Here is a 23,884-nt window from a genome sequence, read left to right as displayed (position 1 = left end):
TAAATCACATCCTATGTGAGACCCTAGCAGTAAGTTGTCGAGATGTACAAATGAAACAGCTTGATTAAATTGTCCGGTCCCCAATACTGTTAAGATTGCAGGAAAAATCTAATAACAAAAGAATATACATCACCATGGGGCTGACAGGACCTACACTGCAGAGCAATACATACCAACAAACCATTTCATAAATATTCCTTGTTTGATTGGATTTTGTGAAAGATTCAATTTGCCAGACAAGCCCCTCTTATCAAATTCTGTATCAGATGGATTCCATCTACAAATAAGGAATTAACCATTCTTCTTTAAATGCAGAAAGCCTGTATTGGTCTGTTGTGTGTTTGACTCCCACTGTTGTGACATGGGATGAGAGAATCATCAATAAAATGGACTGGTATGCAGCAACAGAGAGCATAGGGATTCTGGCTGCAACAAGGCAGACATCAGCCCAGGTCAAATAAAAGATAACATTTCTCTTTAATATTTAAAAAGATTGTTTGGAGTTATGAGAAAATAGTCCATTTACAATTTTTTCTTTATAAATCTTTGAGTGAATGCACTTTTTAATGTTACAGGTTTGTATCACTACTGATTGTGAACCAATATATTCTTTAAAAACAAATTTATTGATCCCAATCATTTGTTGATAATTTTATCTCCCAACTAAGAAGAGTTTGGTTTTTCATAAGCACCTCTATCATATGAAATTAGAAAGAGAGGGGGAATCTGCAAATAGTGACAATAAACTGAATTTCAAACAATAAACAAATATCCTGATTCTTGATACACAGACATTTTGACAGACAAAGCAACATGTACAAGAATAAACCACACTCCACACTGGCTCCTCTTGTACTTGACCATTATATATGAACTTGAATTTCTAGTAGACAGAGAAACTTGTTGAGGCAGGTTTCCAGTCCTTTAATGGACCAGCCAGTCTCCTGTACACAAGCTATTCCAGCACTTCATGCACAATGTACCCAACAGACTGCACCTGCCCCATGTAAATTTCAAGTTTGTTAGTATTCTTAATGATAGATAATTGGAATTTGGCTCCAGGGTTACATTTTTAGCATCATGGGAACTGTGGTTTTTAAACAAGTTTACCATTTCTATAGGATTGGTTTTTGTTGAATGTCTGCATTTTAATGAAATATTGTCTACCTTTAATTAATTGTTTATAAGAATGCTGTAAATTTTCTTTTTCATTGATATTGGAATTTTACACAAAGTTGAAAGCAAATATGTTTATTTACATCTTCAATGGATGATAAAATTTTAGAAATAAATAAATGAATTAAACTTTCTCTTCTCAAAGAAAAAATGATAAACATAAAGTATATTAAGTGGTTATACACTGGCAGCATATACTTCCCTTAATATGAAAAAATACCCCAAGAAACATTTTGAAGTAATTTACAGCTCCTTAAATGGGAGGTTGTGAGTTCGAGCCCTATTTATGCCATGGTCGCATCAAACTTGAGACATAAATATAGAAAGTGATTGCTCCTTCGCTAAATGCTCCGCATTTAGAAGTGAGAATCACGGGTCTTTCAGATATAACCTTAAAAAACAGAGGAACTGTGTCACAGCAAGCTTTGGCACATGAAAATTTCCTCACTGCTAAAGCCCAGGACGCTAAGCATAGATCTAAATTTGTAATGCTTCACCTATACAGCTGGTGACGTCTCAATATGAGTGAAACATTCTCGACAACACGTAAAACAACCAACCAGCAGCTCCAGTTACTGTTCGACATATACATGCAAATTCTGTAAACCAACTATTATTCGTGAGCGAGAAAATTTCACGAGATTCGAAAGAACCTCATCTTGATCGCAAACCAGTCCTTGAATGTCTGTCATAGGCTCAAAAAAGGCTTGATCGTGAAAATTACTCACCACGAACTAGTCTACCATAGGTGAATAGCAAAATAAAGTAGCTGCGAATAAAAGTTGGTTTACAGTATATCAAACTTCAAAATGGTAAGGAATGTTGAAAGTAGTATTTCCTTAAGCTATCAGGTAAGTCACATTTGCATAACATATTTATGTAACAAAATAGGAATCCCAGATTCATACACTCTGTGTAAGTACTATTAAGATGACTAAAACATTCCACACTACTCTGTCTTTGTGGAACCTGTGACTTCTCTGAATGAGGTTCCAAATTATCACACCAAGAAACATCGTGGGAAATTAAAATGGAAGACAGTCACAGCTGAATATGACATACTCCATCAAAAATCCTAAGGAAAGTGTGAAAAAATGATGGATGGTGTTCTATTAGATATTGGGAAGAATAATTGATTAAATGAACTTCTGATCGATTTCGTAAAATTACTCATGTGACAGAAAGACTTAAAGTTGCTGTGATATTTTGAAATGAGTTAAACGTTCAATGCTATAAAAATGGTAGAAAATCACATTACTTCAATTACTGTAATACCTCAAGTATGCTTGATAGATATGTTACACATGACTACCAGTAGTCTCATTGCAACAGCAACTGTGTGTTTCTCCCATTTCACTGAAAAGTACTTCCTTTTGTGGCCTATATTACTCCTACACAACTTCACATTTGGCTGGTGAAAAGTACACTATTTACCCTAATGGTTGCTGAGGTCTGCAAGCGTATCCCATACTCACCCCATTATAAGATATAGAAACAACACTCTAGGGATGGCAACAGGAAGAAGCCAGGAGAAGATGATGCATTTTAAGTGCAACTAAATGTAAAACTATCACTGAACTTGGATCATGTTTTCTGACTGCTTGAATAAATATTCACCTGCATGATCTCTAACTATTGACAAGTCATTAGTATATACATTCTTGTGGTGTGAGCCTTAATTTACTAAAGATAATTTTGCATTTCTTTGCTTAGGCTATATATGTAATTTCTAGGGATGTCAGTTTTACTCAGAGAGCTTAGTTGAATAATCAAGGGCTTTAGTTGAGCACACATTAATTTTTTTTTGTAATTTCAGTTTCACTTTATTTGTAATGCTTCACATACATAGAGAGCACATACTGCCATTTGTTTATCGGAAATATTCACCTGAGAAATAATTAATGTAATAAATATATAATTTATTTTAAATTCATTTTTGTTTCCAGATATGCTTTTTCAAATATGCTGGCTTGTCTTTTCTTATGATACAATAATACGTTCTATCACCTTAGGCCATGCGTAGTTGAAGTTAAATCACTGATCCGTGACAGGTAAACAGTTTAAATGTACTTTTCAATCTTGAATATTTTAATAATGAACTTTTGTATTTAAAAAAACAACCAACCAATCAATAAATATTATATATCAAAGAAACAAAGTGAACATAATTATGTATGTCCCAACATTACATATACTTAATCATATTTGTTAAAAAAATAATTTGGTCTGAGGAAAGTCTGTTTCTCAGTTTGGACACATTGTCCAGCCAATGAAAAAATCTTCTCTGAAGGAACTGACTTGGCTGGCACATTTACAGGCCAAGAATGCTAGGAAAGCAGGGAAATGTAGCTCCAGAGTTCTCCATCAGCGTTTTTACTGTACAATTTTTGTCTGACACAGTAACAATGTGTGCGACACAGTAAAAAAAATCAACAACACAATAAGATCTGCCTCGATCATGAAATGACAAAGACTTCTTATTGTTTACTACATCAAAGTGGACTTGAGTATGATTGTGTTTTGATAGTGAGGGACATGTTTCATAGTAGTGATATTACGTAATTGAGTACACCTCCCCTGAAATCATTCTATGAAGCTATGGATATTTGCTTTGATTTTTGTCTTGTAAAGTTTTATGAATTATGCTGTTTGCACAAACACACCGAATACAGTGTATGCAAGTTGCTTTCACTTAAAGGGAAAAGCAACCCTAACCACATTGTTGCTTTTGTGAATAAAGTAATACTTACTGATATCGTAAATGAGTCTTTATCAACAAAAATCCTTACTCAATGATTAAATCAATATTAAAGTATCATATATTTGAAATTACCCGCCGCTCAGATGACTTGGTTGGGTCAGGAATTTCGAGAAAAAAAACCTCACCTTTTTTCACATCTCCCCTTTGCATTAGTGTAATTAACTGCTTGACAGGAAAGCATCAACCTATTTATTCATAAAATCTACCACATGCACATCTTTGATGATCGTAGAATCTCATCAAAACCGGAACAGACAGTGCGACGTCAAAATTATTGATTTTTGTGGTCTTCCACATCATGGCAGGTGGGAATTTTAATTTTTAACATTTTCAAATTAGTACTGAAGCTTATCTAGGCCGTGTATCAACAGAATAGTATGACAAATTTTTATCATATAATTAATCCTATCATTTATCATGCAAAACATTTTTGGGTTGCCTTCCTCTTTAACAGAGTATAGTGGGTGATTTCTGAAATCATGCAGAGTCTGTGGTATTTGGTCAACCCATAGTGGGTAGGATTTGTACTATATTTGGCCTATATTAAACAGCTTTGTGGGGGGTGGGCAAGGTGACTCTTGAATATGGAAAATGTGGTGGTCAGACAAGTTCGATCACCGTTGGCCAGATAGCTCAGTTGGTAGAGCACTTGACTGGAGATTCAAGGGGTATGGTTTTGAATCCTGGTCTAGTCTGTTGCATTTCCTCCCTTCCTGTTACATTTGGTGCCGTGACCAGGATCCCTGGAACTGAGAGGAGAATGTGCCTGCCAGGGGATAAAAATCCTGTCAGACCGGGTTGATGTCTTCAAGGTGTGAAGAAATTAAGGGAAGGAAAAATGTGGCGGTCAGAAGGGTTTGATTACTGATGACCAGATTGGTCAGTTGTTAGAGCACCTGACTGGAGATTCAAGGGGCAAGGGTTTGAATCCCAGTCTGGTCCATTGCATTTTCTCCCTTCCTTCTGATACGAATAACAGAAGACAGTGTGATTTGTTAATTGTAGCGCATGAAATAATCGTATACAAACACAAGGGAAGTAAATGAAACTAAAGTGGAAGAGAAGTTTGGATATCTCAAACCCCTGGATATCTCCAAGATTTGCTGAAGACCCTGTGACTTTGAGATATAAATATTTGACTGTACTACACATTTGCTTTGGTATAATGGTGTTTATAAGCTACACTTGACTATGCTAGTTATAAATACTAGACATTTGCTATGGTATGTGGTGTCTATCTTACCTTGACTATGGTAGGAGTTTCATTGAGTCTGGCTGTCACTGATGAGAATGTCGATGTCAGATTCTGGTATCGGTTCTGGAATGGTTTTTCCTTGACCTGGTAGTGAGCTGGACCTGGTACTTCTGTTTCATCCTTCTTTGTGATTGACTTCACTCTGACTGAGGTGGTACCAAACACACCTTTCCTGGTACTTTCAATGTAGGCTTTCCTCATGCTGTCTGACCCCATACCAGCCAGGTTATAGGCACCAGGTCCTAAATTAAGTCAACAAATCTTACTGCAAGTAATCATTTTACATCATAAACGCTGAGTAAAATACTGTAAGTGTGGGGCTGATGCACTATTCAGTGTACTGTAATCATGGTTTAGCATTTCTTCTATGGATACAATGGAAATGTAGATTATCCTAATTAACTGCAATAAGAAACTAGATCTCTTACTTCACCATCAAAGGTTTTCAAATATCAATCAGGCTAAAATGAGTACATATGCAATAAGTTGTATAACCTCAAACGTACAGATTGGCTTTTCAAAGTTATAATCTTTGCAACATCTAAAGTTCGCAACATTCTTACTCAAACACATGAAAAACAACAACACATAATTCATAAATGAGACAAATAAAAAATGTCAAAGAAAATTCAATTCCTAAAAATTAAATTTGTCTGCCTATGACTTAGATCTGACATTTGAGAGAGATATCTGGAGAAAGAAATTAAAACAGCAATTAACTCTTTGACATCTTGAAGACACTGCATGCCCAAGTAGTGTGAATCCCAACACACAGAGGAATGAGTTGATGAGTCTGAGATCCTGCGAGTCCCAAATGGTGGGGAATCTTCAGGAAATAATGAGAATTTATCACATGTGTCCTAGATCACTCAGAAATGACTCATTTTCCATGCTTTGAAATGGAAGATGGAATAATTTCAAAATGCAATGACATTTGTTTATTTCAGGGCCCTCTTACCTAATTTTGTTGAGACTCCACAACAAGATAATGTTTACAGAGTTTTGGAACACCATTTATATTTTTTGTCAAAATTATCCTTTGACAAATTTTGTGAATTTCAGCTATGAATTTTCTATAAAGATATAACTGGCATACTTTTTAAACAATATATGGTAAAATTAATTGTCCAAACAAGACACTGTATTTAACTAAAGATCTTCTGCAATGAGGGCAAATAATATTTAACAACAAACTTAGTGGATGCTGTTATCTTCAAATTTACAAATAGATCTATACTGTTTTTTATTTCTTGATAAAAGCATCAACTTTTCAACTGAATAATATATATATTACAAAATATTGATATAGTGTAATAAATGTGTAGATTGTTTGGATATAAAAACAACAGAAGTGGAAATGATACATACTAGTCCAGGATTTCATTATACCTAGATAATACAAATAACCTCTCATTTATCCCTTGAAATATAGTAATAGTATAATGGATGTAGTATTGCTGGAAGAGAGAGAGGAAACGGGTACCTACTGAAGGAAATGGTTAGCATATGGTAAAGACCGAAAACCCCAAAATTCTGAGAAATATTGTCACACATAATACATGTAATGACATTATCTTGATATGGCTCAGATTTCACAATAACTTGGTCTGTCAGACTGTCAAGGAACAAAATACCAGAAAACACATAAACTACAATTACACAAGGGGAATCCATATGGCTGAAACCATGGTTGTATAGAGCCATAGAGTGTTCCCTCCATTCTGCAAAAATCATATGGCCTGGCTAACACTGGGGGTGACATTTTTCAGACCCCCATTTACCCCTCATAAAAACTGCCTGACAATTTTTAATGTCTAAGGCATCTGGGCAGACAAAAAATTGTGTGATGCACATCTCTGGGACATGGAATTTATGAGTTTTTTTTTTATGAGTACTGAAAGGTTGATGGAACGCTAGCTTCATCAAGATTGTGTTATTGTATTATAGTTGAGAAAAACTCTGACATTTAAGGTTGGGTGTCAAATTTCTCCTTTGTTTGTAGCATTAAAAAATAATGGAAACCTTATCTGTGAATCTTCATTACTGTCACAGTCCGATTCCGTCTTGCAATTGGAATTGCCCAAAGATTACCTCAAAATTCCTCATTATAACTTTACTAATTGGATATTATGTGAACTGGGCACAAAATATCTGGTGGAATACAATTACCTTCACCTACCATGATTCTTATTGAATTCTTTTTATAAAGAAAATAGGTACATGTATTTATCACTAATCACATTGACAAAAAAAAAATTCAAGAAAAAATAGTCAATTCTGAGTGTAGAACCCCCATCCTAATTTCTCTAAGAATAGATAATGCCTACATCAACATCACTAAAAGAGATGAAAAAAAAATCTCACTACACAATTAATGTTTTGATTAATACTACATCTGAGGTTTATTTAGCAGTGAAATTTCCACCATTCCTGCCTTGCTCCACCTGGGACAAATGATTCAATCACATCATTTAAATAATCCCCTACCATCCTTCCCAATGGATGGAAAACCTGAGGTGTTTACTGTGAATTGATTGAATTTAGCTACAACCAGAATCATCAACAACTCTTATGCATCTCCTTGTCAATGTAACTTGTTAAATTGTGTAATTTGTGGGTAGACATGTAATAAAACTGAATTGACAGGACATAGCTTTCAGTGTACTTAATGATATTCTACTTGTCATTCCTCTCCCTCATAACAATTTGTGGGAGAAAAAGCAAGTTATGATCATAATTTTGATTTTAGATTTTTTTGTTAAGGTAAAGTTTTCAAATTTGATTGTAAATTTTTTGATTTCATTTCATTTTCAATTTTTCATAGATCAATGATTGTTTTTAAAAATGTAACTGCTGTTTGGGAAAAATGTCATAGTGACAGTGACTGATAGATTTTGCAAAAATTTCTGTATGATTTTAACTCTGAACTATTCTACATTCTAATATAGAAGGTAGTTTTTGTTGTTGTTTTTTTTTTGGGGGGGGGGGGGGGGGGGAACCCCAACTCTTAAAGAAAATAATTTTGATAACTTTAAACTGTGTATTTTAAAGATAATGCTTATGTTGTGTGATCCAGAATTGTCAAAAAATTTAAAACAAACAAAAACGAAACACCAAATAGAAACATTTAAGATGTGTTTGTGAAACATTAGTGGCAAAATTGATCCTTCACCTTCCCCCTATTTTGAATAAAGCTCTGACCTTGACCATTTAGATCATCAAATATAATGTCTATAAAGTTGCAAAGAGACAGACACACAACTAAAAGTTAGACGAGACTCACGACAAATAATACAGCCCTGATCTCCAATCTAAAACACTAAAAGTTAGACCAGACTCACAATAAATAATACAGCCCTGATCTCCAATCTAAAACACTAAACGTTAGATGAAACTCACGACAAATAATACAGCCCAGATCTCCAATCTAAAACACTAAAAGTTAGACCAGACTCACGACAAATAATATAGCCCTGATCTCCAATCTAAAACACTAAAAGTTAGACCAGACTCACGACAAATAATACAGCCCTGATCTCCAATCTAAAACACTAAAAGTTAGACCAGACTCACGACAAATAATACAGCCCTGATCTCCAATCTAAAACACTAAAAGTTAGACCAGACTCACGATAAATAATACAGCCCTGATCTCCAATCTAAAACACTAAACGTTAGACCAGACTCACGATAAATAATACAATCCTGATCTCCAATCTAAAACACTAAAAGTTAGACCAGACTCACGACAAATAATACAGCCCTGATCTCCAGTCTAAAACACTAAAAGTTAGACCAGAGTCACGACAAATAATACAGCCCTGATCTCCAATCTAAAACACTAAAAGTTAGACCAGACTCACGACAAATTATACAGCCCTGATCTCCAATCTAAAACACTAAAAGTTAGACCAGACTCACGATAAATAATACAGTCCTGATCTCCAATCTAAAACACTAAAAGTTAGACCAGACTCACGACAAATAATACAGCCCTGATCTCCAGTCTAAAACACTAAAAGTTAGACCAGAGTCACGACAAATAATACAGCCCTGATCTCCAATCTAAAACACTAAAAGTTAGACCAGACTCACGACAAATTATACAGCCCTGATCTCCAATCTAAAACACTAAAAGTTAGACCAGACTCACGACAAATAATACAGCCCTGATCTCCAATCTAAAACACTAAAAGTTAGACCAGACTCACGACAAATAATACAGCCCTGATCTCCAATCTAAAACACTAAAAGTTAGACCAGACTCACGACAAATAATACAGCCCTGATCTCCAATCTAAAACACTAAACATTAGATGAAACTCATGACAAATATACTGGTGAGTAATTCCTATATGATAGTAAAATGTTTTCATTTTTGAAAATGAACTATGTATTGCAACCATTTTAATGACCATTATTGGTGAATTTGTCACATTTAGTTACAGGTGACTCTCGATGGCTCAAACTTCAATCTCTCGAAGTTCTCGGTCTCTCGAAGTGAAATCCTGATCCTGACTTTTTTCTCTATATAACAAAGCAAATTTACTATCGATCTCTTGAGCGTTCGATCTCTCGAAGTTCTTGATCTCTCGAAGTGAAGTTGGGTCCTGTAAAACACATTTCATTGTTTTTCACTCTCGATGTCTCGAAGTGGTGGAAGCGTATACCCACCGTTACCCAAACGTTTAATAATTTCCGCTTGGACCTTACCTGGATTTTGTTGAATGCCGGAGGGGTAATTAGGTGTTTACATAGTTGAAACTTAATTAAAATTATATATAATCCGACTATGAATAAAATCTATAATTTGTTTTGACGTGACAACGAGAGAGTAAGTTTTATACATAATTTAGAGATCTACAGACTGTTAAATTTCTCGAGTTTGTTCTTTGTGTAAAGTTACTCTAAAACATCGTTTTACTCATTCGTTAGAATTTTTGCTTTGGGTAAAGCTACATAACATTGTGCTCTGTTTAGTTTGTGATACACGCCGATAGTAAAGCGACATCGAAACTTGGTTTTGTATGCCTATCTAAGCATGATTAAAGAACAAATAAATACATAAACTTTGAAATGTTTTTATCAATGCAAAATAAGGTTTTTTATTTTGATATCAAATTAACTACCTGACAAATATGAAGGAAAACATGTCAAGACAATATCATATGATTTTGTTGGTAAACATTTCCAGTTACTGTAAAATCTTAACCATATCGGCGGACCTTCAATTTCCGAATTTCAATCTCTCAATTTTTCGAAGTTTTATCAAGGTCCCTTGAACTTCGAGTTATCGAGAGTCACCTGTATATATACCTGGTGCTTTTTAAAACGTGTGGTTCTGGATTAAATCTCATTGATGTCTGTCCAAAAGTTATATATACCTGGTGTTTTTTTAACGTGGGGTTCTGGATTAAATCTCACTGATGTCTGTCCAAAAGGAGACCTCTTCAGTCCTGTTGTTCTCTTCAAAACATCAAGAGCATTTCGGGGATCATTGTAGGTACCAGGGGCAGGCAGGGTCTTTTTAATTGGAGTAAATCTCTGAAATCAAGAAATGAACAGCATTTAGCATGCATATAGACATTCATCTCATTCCATTATCAATAAGCAACAAAGTCCTTGGTCACAATATAAATGATTTAGAATACTTTATAAAAGTTAAGCCGGACAGCAGCTTATATGCATAAGTATGCACTCAGTTTATGTTCATGACTGGGTGTACAACAAACCTTGGATTGTGACATAAATGGCGGGTGTTCCACTTCTATCCCTTCTGTGTTGACTTTTGGGGGTTCAGGGTCAAATCCTCCTTTCGTTTCATATTTCCCTGGTCCAGGAATAGCCTAAAAGTAGTATTGAAAATATACATCTCTTTGCCTATTTCCTAAGGTTAGTAGTAAAAGGGAAGCAACTCCTGCAAACAACTGAGTAACATACTTTCTTTTCCTCATCCTTGACAATAGCCTCATGGTATCTGGGAATCCTGGCCTCAAACCTCTGTGATTCCTCTACAGCATTGACATTTTCTACTTTGTTCTGTATACCAGTGTATGGCTCATAGTCTCCTGGGCCTGGGCCCAGCCTTCCCTTACTAAGGTCCATTCGCTTGGAGGCATATTTACTGAAGTGGACACCCTTGTAAGACTTGGTGGTTTTTGTAGGATCCTGCAGTTGAAATTATTTCTACTTTGACAATGTTCCTTTTAAGATGAAACTAAGGTTTTAGGATAGGTAGATAAAATGACCCTTTCACATTACACACATCTCATTATAGTTATAACAAGATTGTTCTCCAGTAGGGAATTCATTCTTCATAGTCAAACATGCTAGTATTAAAGAAATATGCTTATAATTGATTCAGACTTACAATAAAGAGGTATTCCATTCCCCACAGTAAGTAAAATAATGAAAAAATAACTAGGTATAACAAAAGTGGATCTTACTGAGCTTGGGGTATAGAAGGCTGGTCCTATACTTTTGTCTTTGTCAGGAGCGCCCTGTTTCTTCAGTGTCCCATCATCACATTCCTCATACCCGTAGGCTTGGCCTGGCATGGGAATTGAGGGCGCCTCTGGTTTTCTGTGGAATTTTATCCTGCTGCTCACTAACTGTAAAATCATATCAAAACGTGCTTTGCAAACTACATGTATCTTGTATAAATTGCATAAAAATGATATACAAGTCATTTATTTAATTCATCTACGAATTTAATCTTCATAACCTAAACAATAGTTGGATTGTGTAAATTTTCACAAGTCATTTCATGAATTTTATCCTCACATCTGATCTGACAAATGCAAGTATTAGGTATTTAATTGGAAGAAAAATGTGGACAGTTCTTCATTTTGAAAAGTCTGCAGAAAGTGTTGGTATTTATGAAGAAAATATACAGTTTTGAATTGACAGTTTTGTGTGTGTGTGAACTGCTGTGTAGTTCTACACATTCAGAGGGAAGGATATCAGGATACTATATTTTCATTAGTATTCAATCAAAATTCATTTTCACTGTTTTTATGATTGTGCCAGACCATGAAATGAAATATTCAATAAAGTACAATACCACTTATATAAGCAGAACATAAATACTGCATACATATATCTTTCCACGAAATTATCTATAAACGAAAATGTGTTTGATAAATCCATGGAATTTGCTGCCCACAAAAATTATTGAAAGTCTGGTGCATGTACTTGTGATACTTACACTTCCAGCATTATTTTTGCCCTGCAAACTGCCCGGGGCTGATTTGCTTGACCTGAAGTCCGTGTATTTTTCTGTGCTGTATGTCCCTGGCCCTGGGTTCTCTGGGATTTGTTCCAGGAACCTCTTAGATTTATTGGCCAAAGTCTTTCCTCCCTGTGTAACATAATTTATATAACCATACTTTTATACCAACGTACCCTATATTTTGAAGGTCCAACAAGTCTCATTCCAATTCCTAAATACTTCTTATAATATATACAGGAGTGGCTATAAAGCCAGTTCAAGATGATGATGAATTACGACAAGCAATTTTGATGTCGTCTACAGTGTTTGACTGTGACAGTGTTTACCGCAACCCTTTGGTACAGTATGTGTACTAATCATAATCTGTCAGGACTTATGCACTGTTGGTGCATTCATCAATAAGAACTAATGAGTTATACAATAATGGGAAATTGCAATCACTTTATTGACATCTGTGATCGATGGCATATATAGTCATGAACAATTTTATTTCATTAGTTAAGTTTTCTCAGTAGCCACTGATTGTCACAATGAAATATTTCTGAAATTTTCATTCTATATTCGGTCATTGTGACCTTGACCTTTGACCTTTTTTCTCCAAAATCAATAGGGGTCTTCCTTACCTGATATCCAACAATATATCAAAGTTTCATTTGATTCAGATTTAAATTTTCTGAGTTATCATCCAGAAACCAAATTTTTCTGAAATTTTCATTCTAATTTCGGTCACTGTGACCTTGACCTTTGACAATTTTTCTCCAAAATCAATAGGGGTCTTCCTTACCTGGTACCCAACAATATATCAAAGTTTCATTTGATTAGATTGTAAACTTTTCGAGTTATCATCCGGAAACCAATTGTTGATGCCCAAAATCAATATGGTTTAATTCTTCCTCTTTTCATAACAAAGCTACATGTGAAGTCTCAAATCAATTGAACAAAAAATTTGGCCTTTGGAGTACTGTCTACAAGCTTTTTCTCTAAAGTCCTGAAGTGATCTTGACCTTTGGACCCCAAAATCAATAGGGTTCTTCCTCTTTTGATAAAAAATCTAAATTGAAGTATCAAATCACTTTAGTATCAAATCAATTGAGCAAAAACTGTGGTCTGTAGAGTTTCTACAAGCTCAGTGTTACACACATACACACACACACACTAAAACACTCTCCCCGCCCTCGTAATGAATTGCGAGGGGATAATAAATTCTAAGTTTTGTCATGAAAATTTTTCACCCATGCATCAAAATGTTGTAATATTTGAATATTTTTGTATTCAATTTGCTCTTATAGTCTGTTCATAAAGATATCTTAATTTAACTAATGCATATAAAGTTGGTTAAGTAAAAATATTTAATTAGTGAAGTTAAGATTTTTGTTTAAAGATGAGATGTTTACTCTGCATGAAGAAAACACATTTTAATACAAGTTCCTCATGGTTTCAACACAAATCAGTGCTCTTGCATTAATAGCACAAAAGCCTACATTGTAAATCTTGCATGTGCAAAAGGCTCTAAATACCAATCCTGCCAAATATAAGTTTATATACAAAGTACTTACTAGTACGAAATCTTGAGCACCCTGAGGGTCGTAGTGACCAGGACCTGGAGCTGCCACAACCTGATCACTAACATTCAGAAATGTTTCTCGGCTTGTCATGGACAAAAATGGAGCATATCCATCTGTTAAATAAATATTGTTAAAGCCAGCCATGAGTACCTGCAGTTACATAATATGCTATCATATTCAAGACTGGCACCTGACTCACTTAACTGAAAGGTAGATCTCTTGTACTGAATGAAAATGTGAAGATAACTAACAGTAATCAATCTCATCATTCTCATAATATGGCAAACATGGACCTCTGGACAATACCAGTGGTGGGATCATGTGCCTATGAGGAGTAAACATCCCCTGTACACAGGTCAACCTGCTGTGAGCCCTATATCTTGATCAGGTAAACAGAGTAATCCATAGTCAAAATTGGTATGTAAAAAATGGCCTAACAATTGGTATGAAACACACATGACAACATTTGATCTAATGACTGGTTGTATTTGTAAATTAGATCGTTATAACAATGGCTAAGATACTGTATATCAGGTTCTTTCCGCGTCATGTTTTTTCCGTGAATCAGAACCTAAAATAGTGTATTAAATTTACGCGAATCAAATTTTCACTATTTCAAAGTCATCGTGAAAATATAATTCACTATTATTTAAACTTATAAAAGAAGCCAGCTTGTGAACGTATAACTCTTAATTTTTAATGCAAAAATCCACACAGTGAAACGATTTACAAGATTTCTGAGTTACTGATCACACGACGATTTTGCACTTTTCTTTACATTCAAGTAAATAAGCGACTCACTGCTGAATGTGACCGTAATAATTCACCCCAAGGCGTTACCCTATCTATTGTACCTGTATTAAACGACCATCTGTCTAACGCGACCAACGACTGTGATTTTTAAAATATTTTGAATTTTTCGTGTGATTTCACGAAATTTTACCTTTATTCAACGACTGTACAATTTTCTATTATAAACCGATTTCTACTTTCGATTTCAGTCGAGCATGACTATTCTGAGAATTATTGTCCCTACCACTTTCGTTTCAAAACGCACGGGTAATAGTTCAGCTGTGATCTTGTTTAGTCGACACGCTGACTCAATTATTATACCCAAGCTATCAACTGGTTAACGTATAATCAACACAGGGTCGGGTGAGGTTAATTAACAAAACCTGAGTTGTTGTTTATTTCATCAAATCAAGAATCGGGGAATCAAAGCCATTGTTTTCATAGTTGTGAATTTCGACAGACTTTGAGATGTGCAGGGTAGAACGGCCGTATAACTTTATCATGAAAGCAAACTTTGTATCAAATTTATGCGGATTTATTTTCCGTGATTCAAATCATCGCGAACAAAGCGGAAATTGGATACACGTGGAAAAAACTTGATATACGGTAAAATTTGCAAAATGCTAACTCTAAATGAGATTGTTGAAACCTCTGTAGCATCAACTTATTTGTCAATAGCCTGTCTTGATTTATAAACTGATCATATGTAGAACATGCTCTTGAATTAACTGAATCAATTGAGAGACATAAACACCATATGCAGGTGATAATAGAATATTGTGACATAAATATTGAAAGTTGACGATGAAGAAGCTGAAGTTATCCAGTTTTTCATAAAGATGAATTGTTAGATTGCACTTTTAAAATACCCATGTTCAATAAAATATCCAAGTATTTCAAAATCATAATGTTTTTTCCTTGATAAAATGAAATATGATAGTCTACATGTAAATCTATGGCACTTACTACGTATGTAAATACATGCATTTCATGATTTTCCATATATGTACAGAAATCAAAACAAGTCTGGCACAGTAACATTTAAACTTTTTTTTAACTGTGTAAACAGTAATAATATTTAAAATTATGTATTGTTGAATACTTCATGTATTGTGCTATCAGTTCATTGCTAGTCTGACCTAAAATACCCTAGTGCACAGGAAGAAAAAAAATCATCTCATGATTGCAATATGACATACATACATACCTACAGTGTGTATGTATGTGTGTATGTATACACATACCATACATATATAATGTACATATGATATGTAAGTACATCCATACCATACATTAGCTGTAGATCTGTACAGCTCTCTGAAAAAATATTGGGACCGATTTCTCAGAGGGCTACAGTCCTGCAGCTAACAGTACATACATACCATACATACATACTGTAATGTACATACCGTACACATATACCGTACGTACATATGTATGGTATGAATGTATATACATACTATATATAATACTGTGCGTACATACACACCATACATACATGTACATACTGTACGTACATGCTGTACATACATACTGCATACACACCAAACATATTGTATATTATATATTGTATTATGTACTTACATACAGTACATAGCATACAAACATATGGTAAGTATGTGCATACATGCATACATACTGTACGTACATACATATCCATATATATGCATACATACCATACATAAATATATAGTACATAGGGCAATCTAATTGTTCGTGTCGTACATATGGCAATCTAATTGTTCATGTTATTGGTTATTTTCATTTTAGTGCTATTTACATAATACATATCTAAAATGGCTAATGATACAAACAATTAAATAAATTCTTTTCGGAACGACTTGTCCCTTCCTCAGGATAAACAATTTATTTTTACCTAAATAAAGAGAATGAAGTGGTAAACAATGACCCCTGGATGTACCTGAGGTGGAAACAGGTGCCCAGGAGGAGTAAGCATTCCATGTTGATTGGTCACACCCACCATGAACCCAATAAGATAAGTTGCATGTTAAATTAATCAATCAAGTCCCTTATAGGTTGACTCACTTTAAAATCTAATTTGTTCAGTGCTATATACAATTTAACATACAACTTATTTTATCGGGCTCACAATATAGACAAATCAATTCAAATTGTTAACTTTGATTCCAATTCATGATAGGAATGAAATAAACTTTTAAATTTAACATTAATTTATCAAACCATTGAATAGGAGTCAGGGATTTTTTTAGGGTCTGTAGAGGACCGAAAATGGTCCCATTTCCAATACTGAAAAGCAGGTGTTTTTCCCAAAATGATACCTAAAATTCCCAAATGATGGATGCATTGATGAGAATATGCCATGAGGGGCCATCCAACCTCAGTACCACTCTGTTGCAAAAAATTTGTGACAGTTTTTTCTCTACCAAAGACCGGAAATTAAAGCTTGTTTAAGCCAGCTACATTGATAATGAAATATCAAATGGTTAACTTTCTAAGTTCTTATTTTATATTTGTATGAAACAAATTTCCCAATTTCAATCAAATATCGCTAATTTTCCCTGGCCCCTGGATTCAAGGAATAAAAAATTCCCTGGGAGTTCATGAAGAATTTATAGGTGGGACTGTCACACATTTTAAGCAGTAAACACATAGCTGAGGGAGTTACTTATCTCTGTTATTTATGTCTTTGCTAAAATGTAGCATATTGAAACAACATTTATTTAGTTTAAAAATGCAAATGCTAAAATATTCAATAATTCTTTAAAAAATGAGGATTCCGTAACAATATTCTGTACAATATGCTAATTTCCTCTTTTAAATAAAATGATTCATTTTAATGATAATAGTAAATTTCAGAATATCATTAGCTTTTCATTTTTTTTTTTTTACTGAACGTCTTAATTCCATCAGTAAAGATTATATCAGGCACACATAAAAAGGAGGTGAGGGTCTGAAACCCCTCCCCAATAGCTTGGTAGGAAATGAATATATTTGCCTGTTTTTATGCACTTCCAGTTGTAAGATACAGAGTGTTAGCACCTAAGTATAGGTAGTACCCCCTGGAAATATTTGCATGTGGTGGACCCACTTCCCTGGCAAAAATTTATCTTTCAATTCCGCATATGTATATATGTGCTTGCTCTAACAGTGGTTCTCCAGACAGTGGTGACACTCTTATTCTATGTTATCATATAGTACTACATATATTTTGTTTTCATTGCATTTTATTTATTTTATTTGCATTACATTTTATTTCATTTATTTATTTTTTTACTATAAGGAGCATAGGGATGTTAACCAGGGCTCTTACTTGTAGGAGTATAACAATGGCACCATCAACATATTACCTAGTGAGGTAAGTTTTGCTATGTAGTTAAATCTAGTAATTGTACAGTGTCTAATATTTTCCCTGCACTGAATGAATAAATCAGAATGTGTACGCACCAGCTTTGACTTTAGATCGTGTCACTACAGAGGCGTCATATGATCCTGGTCCCACATTTCCTGAAGTGGACCCATAGGTCTTCACCAGATCTCTTGGAGCTCTGTCGTACATCGTGATTCACTTCCTCAGCTGTAAAACTGCACATTGAAAATTAAGAAATATTTCATAACATATCTTGTGCACAAGCCTTTGCAATACTCAAAGATTCGGTTTGGTGATGTTACGGTAGAGATCATCGCTGTGATACCTCTTCGAGGGAAAATACAGTATGGTTATCTGAATACTAACAGAACTGGAAAGCTATATCATACTTGTTTTTGTCGAACGTTGTATGTATTTGAATGAATAGTTTAGTGGTTTAAAATGTTGATATATATTACAGTTGTTGAGTTAATACACAAGATACTCTCGAATTAATCATAACAGCCTTTACATTGTTGTACAAGTTTTGCTAAACGGCGTAAAATTGTCAATATTTACCAAATTACTTGAAAGGTCCACCATTTATTTCAGTGTTGCTATGGAACAATATGGCAGCAAGTTCGGTGCAACAACCGCACGGTAAAGTAAATGATATGGTATTTTAGGTCGTCATTATATAAAAATAATAATAAATCAAGTTATCTTAGTATATATATATATATTTTTGATATACTAACAATTACTCAGACCTTCATACTGTTAAAGATTGTCGTAAAATCTTCTGTTTTCGATTTTGGTAGTTAACCTTTGACCTGGGGTAGAGTTCAACCATACCGTTTTATAATAACCAAAACTGATTCGATGTAGAAGCTTGGAATGAATGTTTTATTCGTTATTTTCCTTTAACATATGCTCTTTAATGAATTGACGGAGCAACCATTAGCACAGGAACCGGTAATTTGGTCTGTAATAATAATTGCACATGTACGGAGAGAAAAATGTTAACAATACCCCGCGCCGGGATACTATATTTTAGGCGTTGTTTACATTTTTTTTTTTAAGCGGGAGCAAGCCCCTGTGATGTACTATAAAATTTTCTTGATAGTACGCAGGGGTGGATCCAGGAATTGAAGTTAGGGAGGGGGCGCAACTTTATGAGGCAGGGGGTCTAGTCTGGGGGCCGTCTTGAGACCCCCAGTGGGTACAGGACGAAATCCTGGTGGTGGGAGCCCAGGCCAGGGGGCGAAGCCCCTGGATTTTACAGATTTTATAGGGCTTGAAATATGTCTCCGATGTAGTCATTTTTACTATTTTCTGTCATTTCTGATAAGGTGAAATTGATAAAATGATCGCAGTTTTTTGGGGGTTTTGGAAAAAAGGTAAGTTCTCTTACTAATTGATGGAAAATAGTAATTCATTAAATCAAAAGATTTTGTCATTTATTACTCTGGGAGTGGAAGAAATTATTGCTTCTTTTATCGTTTACACTTTTCTAAACAAGAGACCACGATCACGATTTACCTTAAATTGTTACCCCCCCCCCCCCCCTTAAATCCGCCACTGGTATGTTACCTTTTGATTTCTGTGGAATAGTATGGAGCGCCAAATTAACATAAACTCAAACAATTGAAGATATCTTTGATTATTTGAAAATGTCATTAATGCATGATATCTTCAATTCTGAATTATTGCGCACATTAATTGAATTGATGATCGATAGCATTAATTATTCTGCTGAATTGATGAGTGCTATAATTGAATTGTTGCTCTCTTCAAATGAATTGAAGAGAACATGATTGAATTATTGCTCTCTTCAATTGAATTGTAGCATGCATCAATTCAATTAATGTGCACAATAATTGAATTATTGCTCTCTTCAATACATGTATCAACACATTGTGCAAGTTATGTCCCTTGTCTGCTATCTTGCGGATAAAAATATAGTATTTCCCTACGTTGGTCTTTGTAATTTACTTATCTGTAGCTTTGACATTTGTTATTTTTCCATCAATTGCAGTCACTACAATATAATGCCCCAGAGTGAGGCAACCCATTGACTTGTATCAAAGCTTGATAATTAACTAAAATTCACAACGTCTTACATTTCATAAGGTAAAGAAGGAAAATTTAGTTTCCACCGATTGACCTTTAGCTGACGCAAAGTGTTGATACATGTATTGAATTGATGATACATGTATTCAATTGATGCTCGCAATAATTTTTGTAGAGAGAGCAACTATATGATTAGAGATATCTTCAATTCAACATATCCACAATTGAATTAACGATCTCTTTAACTGAATTATTGCTCTCTTTAAAAGAATTGATGCACACATTTATTCCTTATACAAAAGCATTATGTAAATGATTAAAGATGTCTTCATTTGAATTGAAGAGATCATCAAATCATTCATAACGATTTCTAAATTAAATTTTGCGAGCAATAATTTCACGACATTGATGGAATAATATATTACTAAATAGTAGATAGTGTAATGAAAAATAATTATCACCCTATAACATTAAGTATACATTTAAATTGTTACACTCTGAAGAGCCGAACAACACGGTGAAAGCGCTAAGTGTAATTAATTAGATGTGGATCATGTGCACTTAATAGTCATCGTTGGATATATTTTTTTTACCTTATTACCTATGCCATGAACTTTTTCTGCAATTTTGCTATAATTTATATATATATATATATATATATATATATATATATATATATATATATATATATATATCCAAATTGTGTTTTTAAAAAAAATCACAGTGTCCGGTATAAAATATTAAAAGAAATAGAATAAACAGTACACAAAGTTAAAAATTTAACGCAAGCGCTTTCATTTTATAATCCTCTAATAAAATAATAAAATGTAACGCCTGAGGATTATAAAATGAAAGCGCTTGCGTTAAATTTTTAACTTTGTGTACTGTTTATTCTATTTCTTTTAATATATATATATATTGGTAACGGGGTAGAATAAAGTAAAAAAATAAAATCCAATTCTTAAACTTTTATCTATAGCGCTTTCGCCCTGCGGGCTCGTCAGTAGATTTTTAAAAATCTACTGACGAGCCCGCAGGGCGAAAGCGCTATAGATAAAAGTTTGAGCATTGGATTTTATTTTTTGACTTTATATATATATATATATATATATATATATATATATATATATATATATAATTTTATATATATCTCCAAATGTGAAAAATTGCCTCAGTGTCCGGTATAAATCAATAGGTAAAATATGACAACACTCAGACGTTTTACATTATGAAAACAAATTATGTTGTTATGACTATAACAATATAATGACATCACAATACAGAGGGAGTCATTTGGAGCGTATTATTGTGATGTAATACAAAGAATTTAGATTAACCTATTAAGCGTAGGTCTAAATGAGCGAATGAAATATTTTTATTTTTCTCTCCTTTCCACTAAATTGCCCGTGAAAAGTTTGTAAAAAGGAAAAACGTTACAATGTCCATTTCCACACACGTCTAAATGTTCACTCATTTTATTTTATGATATTCCGGTACTTGAATTTTCCTCTCCTAAAAATTGCCATTTTTTCCCCAATTTAGCTTGCATTTTTCCCAATAATAAGATTATGAAAGGTAAACGTATTTAAAAAAAAAAAATTCGATGTGAATTATATACACAAGACATCAAAGAGTTTGGATAGAATAGTTGAAAATTTTAAAAGGTTAAAGAAAATTAGATGTGTAAAATAAAGATAATATAATGTTTGATATGATTTTGAAACTTATTTACGATAAAATTGATATTTCCCAATTTGAATGAAATGTCGACAATTTTTCCCAATTTGGAAGCCACATAACCCTTGTAAAAAATGTAGAAAAATCACTGCACCTTAGTGAACTATACAGATGTCACTTTCCTTTGATAGCCCTCAGTGTGGCTCTTGCTGACCTTGTCAGTTTTCTAGTTAAAATTTGCATTCATAGTGAAAAATGAGCCCCTCGTGTTCAATATGTTAATATACCTGCAACTTAAATGGAGATTGTGATCAGAGTGCTGCTTTGTGTACTGGGTACTAGGTATATGACATGGATGTTAGCAGAAATGCAACAACTGAACTTATATTTTTGACCTAAACTTTGGATTTTCTTTTAGATTTGTTGGTTATGGCAGACAGAGTGCATGTAATCACAGGAGGTGGGGGTTATCCGGGATTCCACCTCGGGAAGAAACTAGCTGAAACTGGAAAGACTGTTATTCTAGTGGACATCATAAAACCAAGGTGGCCACTGCATGAAAACATGTCATTTATTAAGGTACATACCATTAAATAATAGATTGATAATACTCACCAGTCTAATAGGTGGTATCAGATTCAGGAGAGTATTACTTAAGGAATGAAAGCAATTTGTCCTCATTTTATTCGATATAAAATAAGTTGGACAGTTTATGCATTATAACTGCAAAGCGGTTTGTGAAATTGCAAAAATTATCCCAATTTACTTTATATCATATATTTCGTATAGAATGAGCAAAAATTACTTTCGTTACTTATAATTTAATTTAGTAAATTGTGTTTGATATTATTTGACGAATATTTGTAAAGAAAATGTAAAAAAAATTTATGATGCAGACCAATATTGCCATAGTAACGAAATGGAAACAAAAAGCCCAATCTGACTAAAGTACAGCTAGACCTATATATAATAATATAGGTCTGTACTTTAGTCAGATTACAAAAAGCCAAACGTATTGTGATGTCATTCGTAGGACGTCATATAGTGGGACTAAATGGCAACATTGTTTATATGATATAAAGAAATGGTAGAATGAACCAATCAATTGTGTGTTACATATTAAAATAGAATTATTTAAAGATAAAAGAAAATTTAAGATATATAAGTATAACTGAGTTGTTATATGGTAATTAACAAAAGATACTAATATTCATTATTTTACAAGACAAAGTAGCTAACTTCAATGTGCATTGCGATTGAATTTTTCAAACTATATGACAGCACAGCACATTGATGGTGTTTGATATTTTACAGTGCAACATTGCTCAAGGTTATGAAGCAGAGGCAGCATTACAAGGAGCAGACTGTGTGTATCATATGGCATCTTATGGAATGTCTGGAAGGGAACAAGTAAGCTATTTTATTTGTTTTGTGTGATATTTAAATAAAGTTATTATATTGCTAATTCTAACATTATTCGCAAGTGTTAAATTTCAAATAAGCCTGTGAAGACAAAATACTATAGTTGCATAAAGAGGTTAATTGCAGACTTTTTACCTTGATGTCATGTGCAATGGCTGCACATTTTCTTAAGAAGTGTATTTTATACACTGTTACAAACATAATCGAGGTAGAATGAATAGAAACAAGAATTCATAGCAACACATGTCCCGTACTGGCCCCAAGTTAAGTCAGTTGTGTAAAATTCTGCATGAATAATCTTTATACATTAATAAAAGAATAGGAAATTGAAATTTGATAAGTCTACAAATTTTGTCAGGAACATGTCCAGTTTTGATATTCAAATTACATTACTTTTTGCATTTTTTAAATTGTAAGACATGTCATCTATTGTCATTAACACTCTTGTAAATTTCTCATCTGCTGACAAAGATGTCTTCATCCTTGTATCAGAAAATGTTTTATATGTATCCTCAGTAGTGTTCGAGAATCGAAAGAAATTTATAATCTATAATTGAATCAAATCAGATGTATCTTTTCGATTCACACTTGAACGTAATCGAGA

At 33.8% G+C, this 23,884-nt stretch overlaps 2 protein-coding genes across 3 annotated transcripts in view; one reads left to right on the top strand and one right to left on the bottom strand.

Annotated features, from left to right (window-relative positions):
- Positions 1–18,763, bottom strand: part of LOC125670249 (sperm-tail PG-rich repeat-containing protein 2-like) — a 52,728-nt gene extending 33,965 nt beyond the window's left edge. The window contains exons 1-9 of the mRNA XM_048905325.2: positions 18,688–18,763; positions 18,207–18,344; positions 13,980–14,101; positions 12,400–12,552; positions 11,639–11,803; positions 11,133–11,360; positions 10,925–11,038; positions 10,577–10,736; positions 5,181–5,434 (exon numbers count right to left, since the gene is read on the bottom strand). Of these exons, the coding sequence (XP_048761282.2) occupies positions 5,181–5,434; positions 10,577–10,736; positions 10,925–11,038; positions 11,133–11,360; positions 11,639–11,803; positions 12,400–12,552; positions 13,980–14,101; positions 18,207–18,318 (1,308 nt within the window). The 5' untranslated portion in view covers positions 18,319–18,344; positions 18,688–18,763. The remainder of the gene's footprint in view (positions 1–5,180; positions 5,435–10,576; positions 10,737–10,924; positions 11,039–11,132; positions 11,361–11,638; positions 11,804–12,399; positions 12,553–13,979; positions 14,102–18,206; positions 18,345–18,687) is intronic.
- A 149-nt stretch (positions 18,764–18,912) lies between these two features.
- LOC125670944 (short-chain dehydrogenase/reductase family 42E member 1-like) overlaps positions 18,913–23,884 on the top strand; it is a 37,899-nt gene continuing 32,927 nt past the window's right edge. The window contains exons 1-3 of one of the 2 annotated variants that reach the window (XM_048906392.2): positions 18,913–19,083; positions 22,277–22,437; positions 23,173–23,268. In XM_048906392.2, coding sequence (XP_048762349.2) covers positions 22,288–22,437; positions 23,173–23,268 — 246 coding nt within the window. In that variant the 5' untranslated portion in view covers positions 18,913–19,083; positions 22,277–22,287. The remainder of the gene's footprint in view (positions 19,084–22,276; positions 22,438–23,172; positions 23,269–23,884) is intronic. The other variant, XM_048906393.2, reaches the window with a different exon arrangement.

The sequence above is a fragment of the Ostrea edulis genome, chromosome 4 (genome assembly GCF_947568905.1).
Source record: "Ostrea edulis chromosome 4, xbOstEdul1.1, whole genome shotgun sequence".
Classification (NCBI taxonomy): Eukaryota; Metazoa; Mollusca; class Bivalvia; order Ostreida; family Ostreidae; genus Ostrea; species Ostrea edulis.
The sequence above is the reverse complement of the archived record's forward strand: the minus strand, read 5'-3'. Positions and strand labels throughout refer to the sequence as shown.